The following is a 15,702-nucleotide window of genomic DNA, read 5'->3' on the forward strand; positions in this document are numbered from 1 at the left end:
TTTTGATCCCAAAACTTTCTATTAAATTCTAATTTGCGCTTGAATTATGAGGGTATCCGAGTGTTGGCCGTGTTTGGCGCTATCAATGGCAAATATTTTAATCTGAAATTGAGTGGAGAAAACCCTGTCCCAGTCAGTCAAGTTGATTTATTGGTCAATGTACATGATTTTTACATCAACCAACCCAGATCTGGCACATAAGAACTCACACTGCAAGTCCCTCCCTGACGGTAGGTCGCACTTTGTGCGAGGCGCTTCGCGTCCCCGAGTCCATTCCAATTGTTAGAGTCCTCCGGTGGAATCAGTAGTGCCAAGATTACATAAACAGTGTTTAGCATAATCATGTACTTACAAGCTAAACCTAACCGGTGCTAAGTCATCATCAACCGGTTAGGTTTAGACTACATAACCTGGTCGGACCCGCGCCCGGCTCCAGTCTCTTTTCCTCACCGAGATTTGGAGCCGGATTCATCAGTGCCGAGACTGACCGCGACGGGACTGTTCCGCCCAGTTTCCCATTTGCCTGAGGCATCTTATAGGTTAAAAGCCGAATGCTCTACCGACTGAGCTAACCGGGCGTTGATGGGATTATTCTCTCCACCGGCCGCTTACTGTCGTCGGGGTGGAAATTGAATTATGACGGAACTCAGGCGACTTTGATGGACCCTTGTAACAATAGATATGAAACTGTTTTCCATAACTATTGTTGGTCTCTCAAGACCAGTTCCATCCTGCAATCAAAGAAGGTGTCTCAGCTGCCATCTTTTGACCCCTACGTATGGCACATCCGCCTCGGCCACGTCTCGGACGAGGTGGTTAAAAATTTCCTTCGCATCAACTATCCGGATGTGAAAATACATTGGAAATCGTTCTTCTGTGAGCAGTGCGCCAAGTCTAAGAGCCTCGACAAGAAGATGTTGGGCATGGAAACTCAGATCCCTCGCGATGAGCCCCTAGATTTCTGCGTTTCAGATGTCATTGGTCCACTCAACCTTGACATCAACGGATGCCGGTATTTAGTCACTCTGAGAGACCACGCAAGTACATACACATTCTGCGCGCCTATGCAACATCGGAGCGATGTTCCAGACAAGATCATGGGATGGATTCGACACCTCAAGACCGCCCTTGGAAAGGTACCGACATACCTTCGCTGTGACAACGCGCTGGAGTATACCAAAAGCCTTAAGCCACAACTGGAGGCAATTGGTACCACCTTGGCGCCTGTGACTCCCTATTCCCCGGAACAAAATGGAGAGGCTGAGCGAGTCAACCAAACACTCGGTGACATGGCTCGTACCATGTTGCACTCCAGTGAGTTATCCAGCAAGTGGTGGAGTTTTGCTTATCCAACGGCTGCACATCTACACAACAGAATTCCCAACAGCCAAACTAAAGACAAAACACCACTTGAGCTCCTCTACAAGGTCAAGCCCATCGCAGCGACTCTTTCCGTTTGGAGCGCGTGTGATCATCCACATTCCGAAAGAACAGAGGAAGAAACTTGACGAGCGTGCGCGTGAGGGTCAACTACTTGGGTATCCAGCTTCTGGCACTGGTTGGTTGTTTTGGGTCCCCAGTGAACAAAGGATGGTACACTCCAGCTCCGTGAATTTTCCCAATTTTCAAAAGTTGCCGGTTAAAAAGGCTCCGACAACGACTGCTCCCGATCTTGTTGCGGCACCGGAACCCACGGAAACTCAAGTAGATCTCATCTTGAAGCAAATCATACTCCGTCTGGGTGAAGAGAAAACAGCGGAAATAGCGGAAGAAGAACGTCACCAACTCTCCCTTTTGTCGACAGATGAGGAACACAACTTGCCGAAGACAATCAAGCAAGCCCTCGCCGGTCCAGATGCTCATCTATGGCGCGAGGCTGCTGAATATGAAATGCTTAAATTCGGTCAGTTGGAAGTCTGGATCCCCACCAATCCACCAAAGGCTTGCAAGGCACTGGGTGCGCGCTGGGTTTTCTCAATCAAGCAAAAACCGGACGGATCCATTGATAAGTACCGTGCTCGGTATGTTGCAAAAGGCTTCAATCAACAAATGGGACTGGATTACAATGAGACCTACGCGCCAACGGCTTCCCTCAACACACTACGCCTACTCATCTCTCTTGCGATTTCCAACAATCTCCACACAGCAACCTTTGACGTGAGCTCCGCCTACCTATACAGCCCAATTGAGGAAGAGGTGTATATACAACCTCCGGTTGAGATCACTCCCTCACTTAAGGGTAAGGTTATGCGTCTCAAGAAGGCTCTCTACGGCACCAAGCAAGCTGCGCGCTGCTGGTGGAAGTTCTTCCAGAAAACTGTAGAGTCACTAGGCTTTGAGGCTAGCAAAATGGAACCGTCTCTGTACCTTTTTTGACGCGCCGGCCATTTCATAATTATCTGGCTTCATGTCGATGATGGTTTCGCGGTGTCCTTGGAAAAACATTTGCTGAATGAATTACGACATGGTATGGAAAAACAGCTAGAGATTAAATGGTCCGACGATGTTCGACGCCTTGTGGGAATTGAATTCACGTGGGATGGTCCCCATCTTCGACTAGCTCAATCACTCATGGCCAAGCAAATTGTTGAGACTTATCACCGGAAGACGTTGCCGCACCATTGCCCTCTACCAGAATCTGACCTCGAAGCCTTCTCAGGCGACCCTGTTGATCAAACTGGTTATAGGTCTGTAATTGGATCTCTGATGTACCTTGTGTGTGGTACCAGACCAGATCTGTCTTATGGAGTCAATTTGTTGGCGCGGTTTTCGGCGGCACCATCGGAGGAACACTGGAAGGCGCTTGACTGGTTAATTGGATATTTGGGACGAACGGCGGATAGGGCCCTTGTGTACAGGGCGGGAAACGGCGGCATGGATCTTTGGACGGATGCAAATTGGGGCGGAGAACACGAACGGTCGATGACGGGCTATCTACTCACTCATGGCGGAAACAGTGTAGCATGGGGTTCTAGACGTCAAACAGTCGTGGCGATGTCAACTTGTGCGGCTGAATACCTTGCACTCTCGGAGGGCGCTCAGCAACTGGCGCATTTTCTCAATATCTTTTAAGAAATCGGATTTAGCCCTAAGTTATTGATGCATTGCGACAATGAAGCTGCTATACTCATTGCTACGGACAACACCTCAAAAAAGAAGACAAAATATCTCCGGCGAGCCTTCTATTTTGTGAATGACTTGATAAGAGAAAACAATATCAACGTCTCGTGGACCAGTACTCACAATCAACTGGCGGATGTACTCACAAAGCGCTTGGGACCAACAAAAATGACGGGGGCGTTGGATCAGCTAGGTGTGAGCCGGTAGTTTTTGTAATCTTGGAGGGGGGTGTTAGAGTCCTCCGGTGGAATCAGTAGTGCCAAGATTACATAAACAGTGTTTAGCATAATCATGTACTTACAAGCTAAACCTAACCGGTGCTTAGTCATCATCAACCGGTTAGGTTTAGACTACATAACCTGGTCGGACCCGCGCCCGGCTCCAGTCTCTTTTCCTCACCGAGATTTGGAGCCGGATTCATCAGTGCCAAGACTGACCGCGACGGGACTGTTCCGCCCAGGTTAGTACAGTCTTTTATGCAATTAACTTACCAAGATTTGGAGCCGGATTCATCAGTGCCGAGACTGACCGCGACGGGACTGTTCCGCCCAGTTTCCCATTTGCCTGAGGCATCTTATACCAATCTCCCGCACTCGGGGCATTTCGGGAATGGTAATTCCATTTCACGTAAGAGATTTTGATGACATGTCTGTCTACAACTCACTGTGTAGTAGCATATTAAGTACAAGGATGGCAACAACAATTTTATAGCGTAGTTTACAAGGAAGCTTGTCGCTTCTGTTACTCGTTCAGTGTCTTGGCAGACACCTGGGACCTCCCGGAAGCACCTCCCAAACAGGCGGGCTTCCCAAGAGGGCCGAGTGTGGGTTGGTAGGGTGAGCGCGCCTAACCCTATCCAAGACGGGCTTTATAGCCCTTGCAAGGAGGGATTTGGGTTTTTTGAATCCGGCAGCCGCTGGGTAAGTTAGGCCGGAAGCCCACGGGAGTGGGTGCCGGCCGGAGGGCGCGCAAAAACACCCCGGAACAGAAGCCGTGGCTCGACCCACTTCTCTTGAGTGGTTACGAGAAGAGCCAAGCCACGCTTCTGTGTCCCTCATTCCTTCCATTGTGTCTACTCTGTTCTTTCTGGGACATCATTGGGTGAAGTACAGATGTTGGATTACTTCCAGATTTTTTCTAGCTCTGCGATACGTTTGTATGTGTCGGCTAAATCAGTGGGAGAGTAGTCTCTAATGTATAGTTTATAGCAGTTAGAGGTCCATCTCCCCAGGTCACAAATCTCCTCCGTTGGGACGCCGATAGCGTACCTTAAGGAGGCGCCTCCTACGCGGAAGGAGTGACCGGATAAGTTCGGGCAGCCATTGGAACTCCAGATTTGTTTTAGGAGCCGGACGACGGCTGATTTGGAGAGGTGGATTCTGCCTTCTGCGCTGTGGTGTCCGAAAAGTGAGGTATCGCCTGGCCCGGCTTCCTTGAGTCTTCTCTTGATGGCTTCGACAGGGCACAGCATGTGTTTTAGACTGTGAAGGTGGATGGTTTGGGTGGTGCCTGGGGCACAAGTCTTGGCTCCTCTGATTGCGAGTTCGACGGCCTCGCCCAACGCGGTTTTGGAGAACTTCACATCAGACGTAAGGAGCGCTGCGGACCATCTTAAGTTCCCTTGTGCGGAGTCGTAGGTAAGTTCCGAGAGTCTCGCCATCCCCCAGAAAGCAACAATGGCCATGTCTAAAACTGACTTCCCAAACTTGTCGCCTTGAGCGAGGCTAAGCGCTAGAATGGTTAGGTGTTCGATCATGACCGGTGACTTCCTTGGTCGCTTGGGTCTTTCGGCATCTGCGTGTGCGGATGCCTGGAGGAGAACGGTGACTTTCGCCTTCGAATCGTTGGGGAATTCGGCTGAGTGATAGAGGTGCCAGGCTTGGAGTCCAAAAAGGTATTTTGCCAAGGTCACTGATGAGACGTCGTGCTTGGTTGGGTGTTCGAGTTTCCGGCCTGCCCAGCAGCAGAACCTATAGACGTCATCGGCCGTGATAGGAAGTTTGAAGGGGAACTCTTTTACCGCTACTTTAAATCTCACAAATTTTCTAACCCCGCTATTATAGCTTAAAGTAGTATTCCATTTGTATCCTCTTAGTCCATTCTGCCAGCTGGGCATTCACTGGCTTAGGATTAGGGTATGACTGATTGAGGCATAGTGTTGCCTAGGTGGCGTGCTCAAAACTTGAGCCTCTCAATCATGTGAGCGGGCCCGGGAGCTACTGCCTAGTAGATCCCCAAGCCGGCTCCGTGTGGGCTAAGGGGAGTTAGCTACCTTCTCACTTTGGTCGCCGCTACCTTTGCTCAGGAAGCTCAAGGTTTCTGGGCGTCTCCTTCTGGGAAGGAGAGTGAGTCTGGCTCTAGGGGGGTTGAGTCAACCCTCCTTTCTGCCGCTAAACTCTTAATGGTTCCAGGTTTCTTAGGTGATTAGCACTCTAATGTCGGAGCCCGCTCCCATAACTCAGGTGTTACCTGAGCCTGGCTTCGAGCCTGGTAACCATCCCTTAGCCAATTGTGGTGTTTCTATTACGCGCATGGTCTCGTGATCTATCAACATGGGTTTAGAGATCCACCTGGGTGATCAGTTCCTCTAGGTCTCGAGGGATCTTTATGAGAATCTGGTCTCTCATCCTGTGGCCGTTGCGCAATCCTCTTGACAGCCCATCTGCTCGGTTGTCCGCTGATTGTACCCTTTTCGCGACAAGGTTGATCTGATGCTCAACCAGTACCTTCTGGATTAGCTTCCATTCCGAGTTCACAAATCGGTCACCTGATTTCCTTTTGAGGATTACCGATTCGGTCGTGGAATTATCGGTCCATACTATGAATGTTTTGCTTCCTTTCGCTCCAATCTTGATGAGCATCATCAACTCTAGTCGTACCGCTATTGTTTCCAGGCGAGCTATCCTTTCTTCTTCCAGGTCTTCTATCAGGCCTCTGCTGAGTTTCTTGGTTGAAAGTAGGCAAAATTGGGCCCACTTGCGGCCTATTAGTACGCCAATGCCGAAACTAGTGGACGCGTCGCCCACCCACCCAATTTCTGTCGGGTCGGGGTTTGAGATGAGTCTAGTGGCTTTGAAGTTCAAAAGTGTGGAAAGCCATTCGTGTAAGTCTTTGTTTACGTCGTCTGGGACCAGTCGGCATGTCCGGCGGTCGATCCACTCCATCATCCAGCGGTAAAGGCTACAGAGATAACACCGGAGCTGAGGTAGGATGTAAGATACGTGGTTGAGTCTGCCCACTAGTATCTCCACCTCTGCGTACTTGAAACGGGCGCCTAGTTCTAGGTACACCTTGATCTGAGAGATTCTCTTCTTAATCTTCTCTTCTGGGAGCCGCACCGTCTTGTAGAGGCCGTTCCAAACAAAACCTACATATTTTTGTTCTTCCAAGAAAGGGGCGAATTTTTCCTTGTTTGTCTTGACTCCCAGTTGGTTTGACCGGATGACTACATCTTTCATTTCCACGTTTGATTGTGCGTCTTTGACAAACAGGTTGTCGTCAACCCAGCGGAATATCGTCATGACGTCAAATTTGTTCAGCATTATCTGTTTCCATGCGTCCGCTGGTCGTCCAAAGGAGCCGCATCCCCCAACCCCACCAAAGGTGATGCGGGTATCAAGTAGTATCTTGTTGTCTAGGGTCTTTACCATTAAATAAGGCCATTGATCTGGCGCAGTCGGAATTTGCCGGTACACCTTTTCCCAGTCAAATATTGCTAGCAAGACTGGGTGCTTCATAGAGATGTCACTGGGTACTCGTCCGCGGGTACCCGGCACCCGTGGGCGGGTACCCGCCCACGGGTGCCAGGTGCGGGTGCGGGTATCCTGAATCCTGGGTTTTTAAGGCGGGTACCCACACAGGTACCCGCCCCAAATGTCCCCTCGATGATGGACAGAGGGGACTGCAGCCCAATCACCAGTCTGTCGGCCGAGAGGGCTGTCCAGTCCTCGAGGGGACTGCAGCTTGATTACCGGTCGGTCCGGTCATTGAGGGGACACAGCCCTCTCGATGACCGGTCTGTCCGGTCATCAAGACTGCAGCCCTCTTGGTGACCGGTCTGTCCGGTCATCAAGGAGACTGCAGCCCTCTCGGTGACCGGTCTGTCCGGGCATCAAGGGGACTGCAGCCCTCTTGATGACCGGTCTGTCCGGTCATCAAGGAGACTGCAGCCCTCTTGATGACCGGACAGACCGGTCATCAAGGGGACAGAGCCCCCTCAATGAACGGTCTGTCCGGTCACCGAGGGGACAAAGCCCTCTTGATGACTGGTCTGTCCGGTGACGGGCATCGGGAGGGATGGCTGCAGGTACCCGCGGGTACCTGCCTTTCGCACCCGGGTACCCGTCAACGGGTGCCGGGTGCAGGTGCGGGTGTCCAGAATCCTGGAAATTTGAGGCAGGTACCCGGGTACCCGTTGGGTACCCGGGTGCGAAGTGACATCTCTAGTGCTTCAGCTCTCTGATGAATTTTGCCACCGTATTGAAATTGTCCCAGGTTGTAGTGAATTCAGCTGCGTCCACGAATGAGTTTACAGATCGGATTTGTTGGTTGCCATGCGGGAAGGATAGGTTTTTGATTGGTCTCAGCGACCCGTCTCCGTTGATAACGGCGCCTAGCGGGCTAGTACGGAAGAAGTTGAAATGTTGGTTTACCTCTTTGTGGGTGAACGGTCCGAACATTTGTTTGGCCAACAGTTCTTTGCTTGTTGATTCTTTGATTTTCCTCCTTGCTTGGAGGGCGGATTCATGGTTGGGTGGCGTGTAAAAACTCCAGTCATCGCCTACTGTATGTCGGTATGCCCTGGTTGAAGCCGTGTAGGACATCGTTGAACTCTGGTAGTAAGTCCCACTTGCTCAGAGCTTTGGCCCACTCCTCTACATTCATCTCGCAAGTCACCCCTGTCGGCCATGCTGAGCTCGGGTCTGCGGTGTCAAGGCGGGGCCTCTTTTCACTCAATTTCTCACGGGGCTCAGGGGGTGCGCGGAAGCGGCTTGGAGTGCTGGAGAAGGGGCTGCATTGATTACAATACATCAATCAGATTTATGTAATCACAGGGTCACAGAATTCACCCAATGGTAGGGTTGTAGACTACAGCACATGGGGGGGTTGGGGGGGGGGGGTTATAGGTTGGGAAAAGTAAGCGGGTAGCATACTAGTTCCGTCCTCTCTGGTCCTTCCGTCGGCCTCGGTCGCCTCTCTCATCATACGCCGCATCGTAGCGGTTACCCTTGTAGCCTTGGGATCTCGAGTAGCGTCCCAAGCCTGAGCCTTGCTGGTCGTGTGGCGATTGAGCCCGCTGTTGGTTTGCGGCTCCTTTCCCGTTTGAATGGTTGCCGCCGCTGCTGCCCGCCTTGCCGGTCGGTCCGGTTGCACCTGCTTTTGCCCGGTCCGTGCCAGTGACCGGGTCCCATTTGGCCCTGCTAACTCCCTTGATATACGGGTTCTCCGTGTAGTCTGCCTCATCAAACTTCCGGCAATGAGCAATGATCTTCTGAGCAATCACGTCGTTCAGGACCAATATGTTGTTTATTGAGAGAGCCCCGTTTGGCATGGGGATTTGGTGGGCAAAGGCATTTGTCCTCACGTTGATGTCGTAGCGGAGCCCGGTCATGAAGCCGTGCTGAGTGACTAGGTTGTCGCAGTGTTGCTTGTGGATCAGAAGCCATCCGGCGAATTTTGGGTAATTTGCGACCTGAATCAGCGCCGCGTGGAAGCCCTGGTGGTTGATGGACCACTCGGCGTAAGTCTGTGTATATTCACAAGGGTAAGGATACCCGGTGTAGCGGTCCTTATCAACGTTTGTTTCGTCAGCCTTTGACCTCTTCTGCGCATAATGTATTATGGCCTTGTCCTGCCACACCTTGTTGAAGATGGTGAGTGGGAGGGGGCTGCGAAGTTCCAAGAGGTTCTTCTTGAAGAACGGGGTGAAGCCAACGTTGTGGCTTGTTGGTCGTGCGTCATCGTTGAACACGACTCCGTCTGGGGTTGCATTTGTCTCTCCTGTCGGTGGAGCGTCCTTGGCTGCAATGGGGCTCGGAGCCCAGGGCTGGGTGGGTGCCGTTTTTGGTGGGATTAGTGGTGCCGGTGCCAGTGCCTGAGTTGGCTTCCTCGTTGCGAGGCCTTCACAGATCTTGAAGAACCGTTTGGCGAGTGTAGCGTTTCCGGCCTCTTCTGCTTCAAGCGCGCGGTTGGTGAGCTTGTTGATATTTAGCCTGATCGCTTCTTTTTTGCTGGAGCTCTCATGGGTCGTGAGGGGCTCAGCATTGTGGGCGTTAACTGGTGTCGACACTAGGTTGGGTAAACGCAAGCAGTACAACTCAGTCTTGCATTCCTTTGGATATCCTGGGGTATGTCGACTCTGTTCTTCTACTCACCTGTGTCACCGGGTTGCTTGTTGCCTAAGAGTCCTCAATAGGAGCTCGCCATTGCGTTACTCCCACCGGTTTGGTTGTCTTCCCTTGGGGCTGGTTGGTTCCCACTTGGGGCCATTTGTTTGGTTGGGTTCGCTGTTTTGCCTGGGGCCTTCAAGGAGGACCTGGTTTCTCGGTCTGTCGGTGCCGTTGTCTTTGTCTTCTTTTTGGTGTTTTTGGAGGTGAGACTGTCGGTGACAATCTGCTGGGGGGCATGTTCTTTGACTTTGGGAAGACTGTCCCACTCCCAACAGAAAAACTAAACCAGAGAATAAAACAAGTCATTCAATTCCTGAAAGAGAAAGAGATCTTCACGTTTCACCAAGCAGAGGTCCTAGCTGGACGCCTCAACCACGTATATTCGTACATGCTCCCGCAGCTACGCTGCTACCTGTGCGGAATCTACCGTTGGCTATGTGGCTGGGTTTACAGACACAAAGCACTACCAATACCAAGCGACGTCCGTACAGATCTCAAATTCTGGCTCAAGACACTCCTCAGCTTCGACAAAACGCGTCTCATCTCAAATCCGGACCCCACCAAAATTGGGTGGATGGGTGACACATCAACCGGCTATGGCATCGGCGTTACCATTGGCCGAAACTGGGCCCAATTTCAACTCAAAGAAGGCTGGAAGGTCGGCCCCAAACCACAGCGAGGAATCGCATGGCTAGAGACCGTGGCGATCAGGATAGGCCTCCTCATGATGGAAAAACTAGAAATAAGAAAGGGCAAGACAATCATTGTCTGGACCGACAACACGGTCTCAGAAGACACCCTCAGGAGGAGGAAATCCGGCGACATGCACGTCAATGAAGAATGGAAGTTGATCCAAGAACTTCTAGTAAAAATGCAAATCAATTTAGTCGCAAAACGCGTAACATCAAAAGACAACGTAGCCGATGCCCTCTCTTGGGGTGACAGAACTGGCTATGCCCACAACAAAATGATCCCAATTCTTCTTCCACTAGATTTAGACGAAAGGTTGTATCAGACAATGTAAATAGCTCTATGATGAAACAATGAACTTACTCCGGTATCAGAATGCCATTCTTCTTATTGTGTCTGATAACTCCTTGAAACGATCTGACATCACCTGCGCGAATTTTCCTTTGGGTTTTGACGGAAGGGATTCGGCGGGAGAGGATGTTACGGTTCTGGTCGGCGATCCTGAATCTAGTTTCTCCGGTTCCTGCCAGCAACACTGGTCTGTGGGCGGGGAACCGCAGCCGCACCTTCTCCCCCGTGCTGAGGTCTCCGCGCCTCCTGGCGCTCTGCGCCTGTAGCGCGCGTAGAGTTGGTTCATTGGGCGCTGCCTGATCATGGACGTCGCCCACATCCGCTTGCTCCTGTAAACTTTCAGAAATGGATATCATCACTGTTAGGGATCTTTGGGTAGCTGCCGTAATTTAAGAACTCCCGGATTTTGCCTAGATCTAAGGGCTGGATCATTTTTGATGGCGGTTTTGGGTAGAGAGAGTGAGGAGACTTATTTGTTTGGGGGAAGTGGGAACTACGCTCCGCCTCGCTTTGGTGGTCACTTGTCGGCGACTTTTTATGTCAGGTGGGGGTCTCACATTCTGGTACTGGAGTAAGTTCATTGTTTCATCATAGAGCTATTTACATTGTCTGATACAACCTTTCGTCTAAATCTAGTGGAAGAAGAATTGGGATCATTTTGTTGTGGGCATAGCCAGTTCTGTCACCCCAAGAGAGGGCATCGGCTACGTTGTCTTTTGATGTTACGCGTTTTGCGACTAAATTGATTTGCATTTTTACTAGAAGTTCTTGGATCAACTTCCATTCTTCATTGACGTGCATGTCGCCGGATTTCCTCCTCCTGAGGGTGTCTTCTGAGACCGTGTTGTCGGTCCAGACAATGATTGTCTTGCCCTTTCTTATTTCTAGTTTTTCCATCATGAGGAGGCCTATCCTGATCGCCACGGTCTCTAGCCATGCGATTCCTCGCTGTGGTTTGGGGCCGACCTTCCAGCCTTCTTTGAGTTGAAATTGGGCCCAGTTTCGGCCAATGGTAACGCCGATGCCATAGCCGGTTGATGTGTCACCCATCCACCCAATTTTGGTGGGGTCCGGATTTGAGATGAGACGCGTTTTGTCGAAGCTGAGGAGTGTCTTGAGCCAGAATTTGAGATCTGTACGGACGTCGCTTGGTATTGGTAGTGCTTTGTGTCTGTAAACCCAGCCACATAGCCAACGGTAGATTCCGCACAGGTAGCAGCGTAGCTGCGGGAGCATGTACGAATATACGTGGTTGAGGCGTCCAGCTAGGACCTCTGCTTGGTGAAACGTGAAGATCTCTTTCTCTTTCAGGAATTGAATGACTTGTTTTATTCTCTGGTTTAGTTTTTCTGTTGGGAGTGGGACAGTCTTTTCTACTGCGTTCCAGATAAATCCAATATATTTCTGTTCATCTTGAAACGGGGAGATCTTTGATGGGTTGGTTTTTACGCCTAGTTTGTTTGACCTCTGTACAATGTTGTCCATTGTCACGTTGGGTGAGAGTTCTTTGAAAAACAAATTGTCGTCTACCCATTGAAACACATCTACCAGGTCAAATTTGTGTTTCATGATTGCTTTCCACGCGTTAGCTGGCCTCCCAAACAAGCCGCATCCTGAGACTCCGCCAAAAGCTATCCAAGTGTTGATGAGGATTTTCCCGTTGAAATCTTGCAACATGAGATAAGGCCATTGGCAGGGTACCGTTGGGATTTGGCGGTACACCTTTTCCCAGTCAAATATTGCTAGGAGGGATGGGCGTGTTCTGCTTCTGAGGAACCGCGCAACTGCTTTGTAGTCGTTCCAGGCTGTGTCAAAGTCTGATTTGTTCACAAACGAGTTTACCGAAGGTGTTTCCTTTTTCCCGTGTGGGAATGACAGGTCGTTTATTGCTTGGAAGGACCCATCTCCATTGACCACCGCGCCTAGGGGGTTTGTTAGAAAGAAACCAAACTTTTTATGGACTTTTTCAGGCTCGTAAGGTCCATACATCCTTCTAGCTCTTAGCTCCTTCTCAATTGATTCTTCAATTTTCTCTTTTGCCTGGAGCGCTGATTGATGGTTCGGAGGTGTGAAAAATGGTCTGTCTGGTCCCAGGGTATGTTCTGGTATCCCTTGATGGAAGCCTTTGTGTAAGCCTAGCAGTACGTCTGCGAACTCTGGAAGAAGTCTAGCTTCTGTCAGAGCCTTTTCCCACTCGGGAATGTTCATGTCACACTCAGCCTTTTCTGGCCAGTCCGAAGGCTCCATTGTTTTGGTTATCTCATTATTACTCAACTCATCTGATCTTTGATCAAGAGTACTTTGGATCTCACTGGGTTGCAACTCACTGTGGTATTTGAAAAATGGTTGTTTGCATTAGATTATGTTCTCAAATTCATTATAAAAATGGGTACAACTTTCTTCCGCGCAGGGAGTTATTATTGTGGATAACTATCACAAAGGTTGGATTGGGTTGAGACAGGGAACGGTGGGAGACATAGTGGGGGAAGGACAGGCAGTTATGATTTCTTGTGGGGGGAAGAAAGAAAATTTGAAGGAAAGATTCCTACGGGCCACTTCCGCTGCCGCTTTGCTGCTGGTTGTTGTTTTGGATTGCTCGGTGGTTGACAAAGTTCGGGTTGAAGTTCTTGCCTTGGTAGCCCAACACTCTTGGTCCTCTCGGCCTGTTCACGGCTCCCGTGTGGTTATTGTTGGTGTTACTGGTGTTTGTTGAGTTGGTGGAGGGAGTGACTGAGTTGGTCGAGGCAGCCGAGGTCAATGACTTTTGTGAACTGGCAGGTTGTTGGTTTCTGCCGCTTGGTCGGTTGCCGGAGTGGGGGACCCAACCAGCTCTGGTGCCGCCCACTGCGTAGGGGTTGGTGTCTCTGAATTGTTTTGCTTCTCTGTATGCGGTGTCATACACCTCCGGTTGGTATTCCGAGATGTCAGGGAAGGAGCTAACACCGTTCTTCACGACCCGGTGAGCGAACACATTTGACTGGACTCTGGTGTTGTACCTTAGGGCTACCATGAAACCATCCTTTCAAAGGATCTGGTCGGCGTTCTCTTTGTGGAGGAGGATCCACTGGCCTAGGGTTTCAAACCTGTAAGTGTAACACATGGTTGTCTATTCAAATGTGGTTAGTTTCATGGTCTACGATGATTGTTTGGTGGGTTTAGGCTTACATGGAATTCCGCGTAGTTCAGCGTCCAATCACTGAAACTCATGGTCCATTTGCTTGGGTATGGGTAACCCGTGTAGCGCATGCCTTTCTCAGTTGAGTTGTCATCCGATTTTGGGCCCTTTTTGGCGTGGTAGGAGAGGGCTGCGTCTTGCCATGCTTTGTTGAAGATGGTGAGGGGAAGGGGTCCTTTTAGCTTGGTGATGTTCTTCTCGAAGTATGGGGTGAAACCAACGTCTTCATGTGAGTTACGGTTGCCCCAGTTGAAGTTGACTCCTCCAAAAACTGTGTTGACTCGGGTGCCTCTGATGGTGGTTAGATCTTGCTCTTTCCTCTTGAAGGTGAGTGTGTTGATAGTTGGGGTGTTGTGGGTTGTGTCTTCAGTGGGAGCGGGGTCTTTTGGGTTGGTGACCATGCTCGCGTAGTAACCGTGGTAAAGTTTGGCTTTGTCGTGGTCGCCAGCTTTCTTGGCGGCTTGGGCTGTCTCCCACATCTCGGCCATGGCTTCCTCTTGAAGTCGCTCCACCCTTGACATCTTGTTGTTGGTAACGTTTGCGTTTGGGTTGTCGACATCTATGACTAAGGTAGTTTGTGTCAGTAGGTTGTTTTTTAATGTTATCATGTACAATATGTTCTTGGGCTTACTGTGTTTTGTTCCCAGTACCATTTGGAGTCCTTTCTCTCGATCAGCTTCTTGCGTTTCTTTGGCTGGTTTGCCTGGGCTGTCTTGGGTTGGGTCCTCTGGGGTCCCACTTGCCTTAGTTTGCTTTTTTGGGGGTTTGGGTTTGGGTGCTGTAGGTTGCTTCGCCGCTGCTTGGGTCTGGTTGCCTTGGTTGGTTATTGGGTCAGCTGGTTTCTCTGCTTGTGGGTTCGGCGTTGGTTCCGCTTCTTTGTTGGTTGCCGGGTTGGCGTCTTTCAGAGCATTTGATGTGGATTGCAAGTTTGCTGACATCGTGTTGTTCTTCTTTGGTTGCGTTTTTAGAAGGGTGTCTGGTCTTTTTTGCGTTTGTTCTGCCTGTAGTAGGGCTGTGGGTTTTGGAATAAAGGAAGGGTAGACGCAGGAGTGTCGGGTTTAGTCAGTGATGGGAGTGCTGTGGGCGTATGATTCAAAAACGTAGCAGAAAGGTGTTGTTGGGTCAAGGAAAAAAAAGGGGGGGATATCGAGGAGGTAGGGGTGACAAGAGTTGAATATGAGCCGGTACGAGGTAGGTGTGGGAGAGGTGGATGATAGCTTTGCTTTGGAAAGGAATAGTGAATAAGAAATAGCTTTTCAATCTTACGATTATTTCTGCTTTGCTATATGTAGCTAAAACATTTTTCTGACTTGCAACAAAATGCCGTGCTTAAAGCAACCGGTAGAAAAACAGAGGTAGGAGGTGGAGCGAGATGGAGTCCTGAGGGGGGAAGACTCAACGGTGGCCCTATCTATAACGTTGAGTCTGGCTCCATGCCCCGGTGTTGGCGCACGTGTATCTCGGCTGCTGCCCGGCATTCACTACCAAGATGGATGAATTTGCGATGTATTGATCAATTTTTTTTTATTCCTCTTGATACCTTTGTCTGTGTTCCATGTCTCCTTAATACTCTTCTATAAACTCTCTCCTTCCCCCTGTATTTTCTTCAAGTCAAAGGATTTTTTTTTTTTTGTCTGATAACATTCATAAATTTCTAAAAAGACATTGCGAGTTTTAGGATTAATCCAGAGTGGCTGAGAGGGATCAATTTTTTTTTCTTTTTTTTTGCTTCAACAATTGATGTTATCAGAAGTCTCCAGATCTACTTTTTTTCAAGAAAGGAAAAACATTGACCACTGACCTCTCTCATGATACCATCCTCCACACATTGTTAATTTGGTTGGTTGAACTTCCTGAATTTATTGTACATCATACTTGAAGTTCTACATGCATAGATGACCTTTTTGAAATTAGTTTACCATGGTTTAGCATATTTTTGTCAGGTTCTTTTTTTTATCTACTTTCGTTATCAATCAC

At 49.8% G+C, this 15,702-nt stretch overlaps 1 protein-coding gene across 1 annotated transcript; it reads right to left on the reverse strand.

Annotated features, from left to right (window-relative positions):
* Positions 1-8,272: 8,272 nt before the first annotated feature.
* Positions 8,273-14,663, reverse strand: PtA15_8A68 (uncharacterized protein; the record flags this gene model as incomplete). Its single annotated transcript, XM_053172145.1, has 3 exons — positions 8,273-8,496; positions 14,141-14,290; positions 14,357-14,663. The coding sequence occupies 3 exons, from the start codon at positions 14,661-14,663 to the stop codon at positions 8,273-8,275; spliced, it is 681 nt and encodes a 226-aa protein (XP_053022722.1).
* Positions 14,664-15,702: the final 1,039 nt, after the last annotated feature.

The sequence above is a fragment of the Puccinia triticina genome, chromosome 8A, assembly GCF_026914185.1.
Source record: "Puccinia triticina chromosome 8A, complete sequence".
NCBI classification, from domain to species: domain Eukaryota; kingdom Fungi; phylum Basidiomycota; class Pucciniomycetes; order Pucciniales; family Pucciniaceae; genus Puccinia; species Puccinia triticina.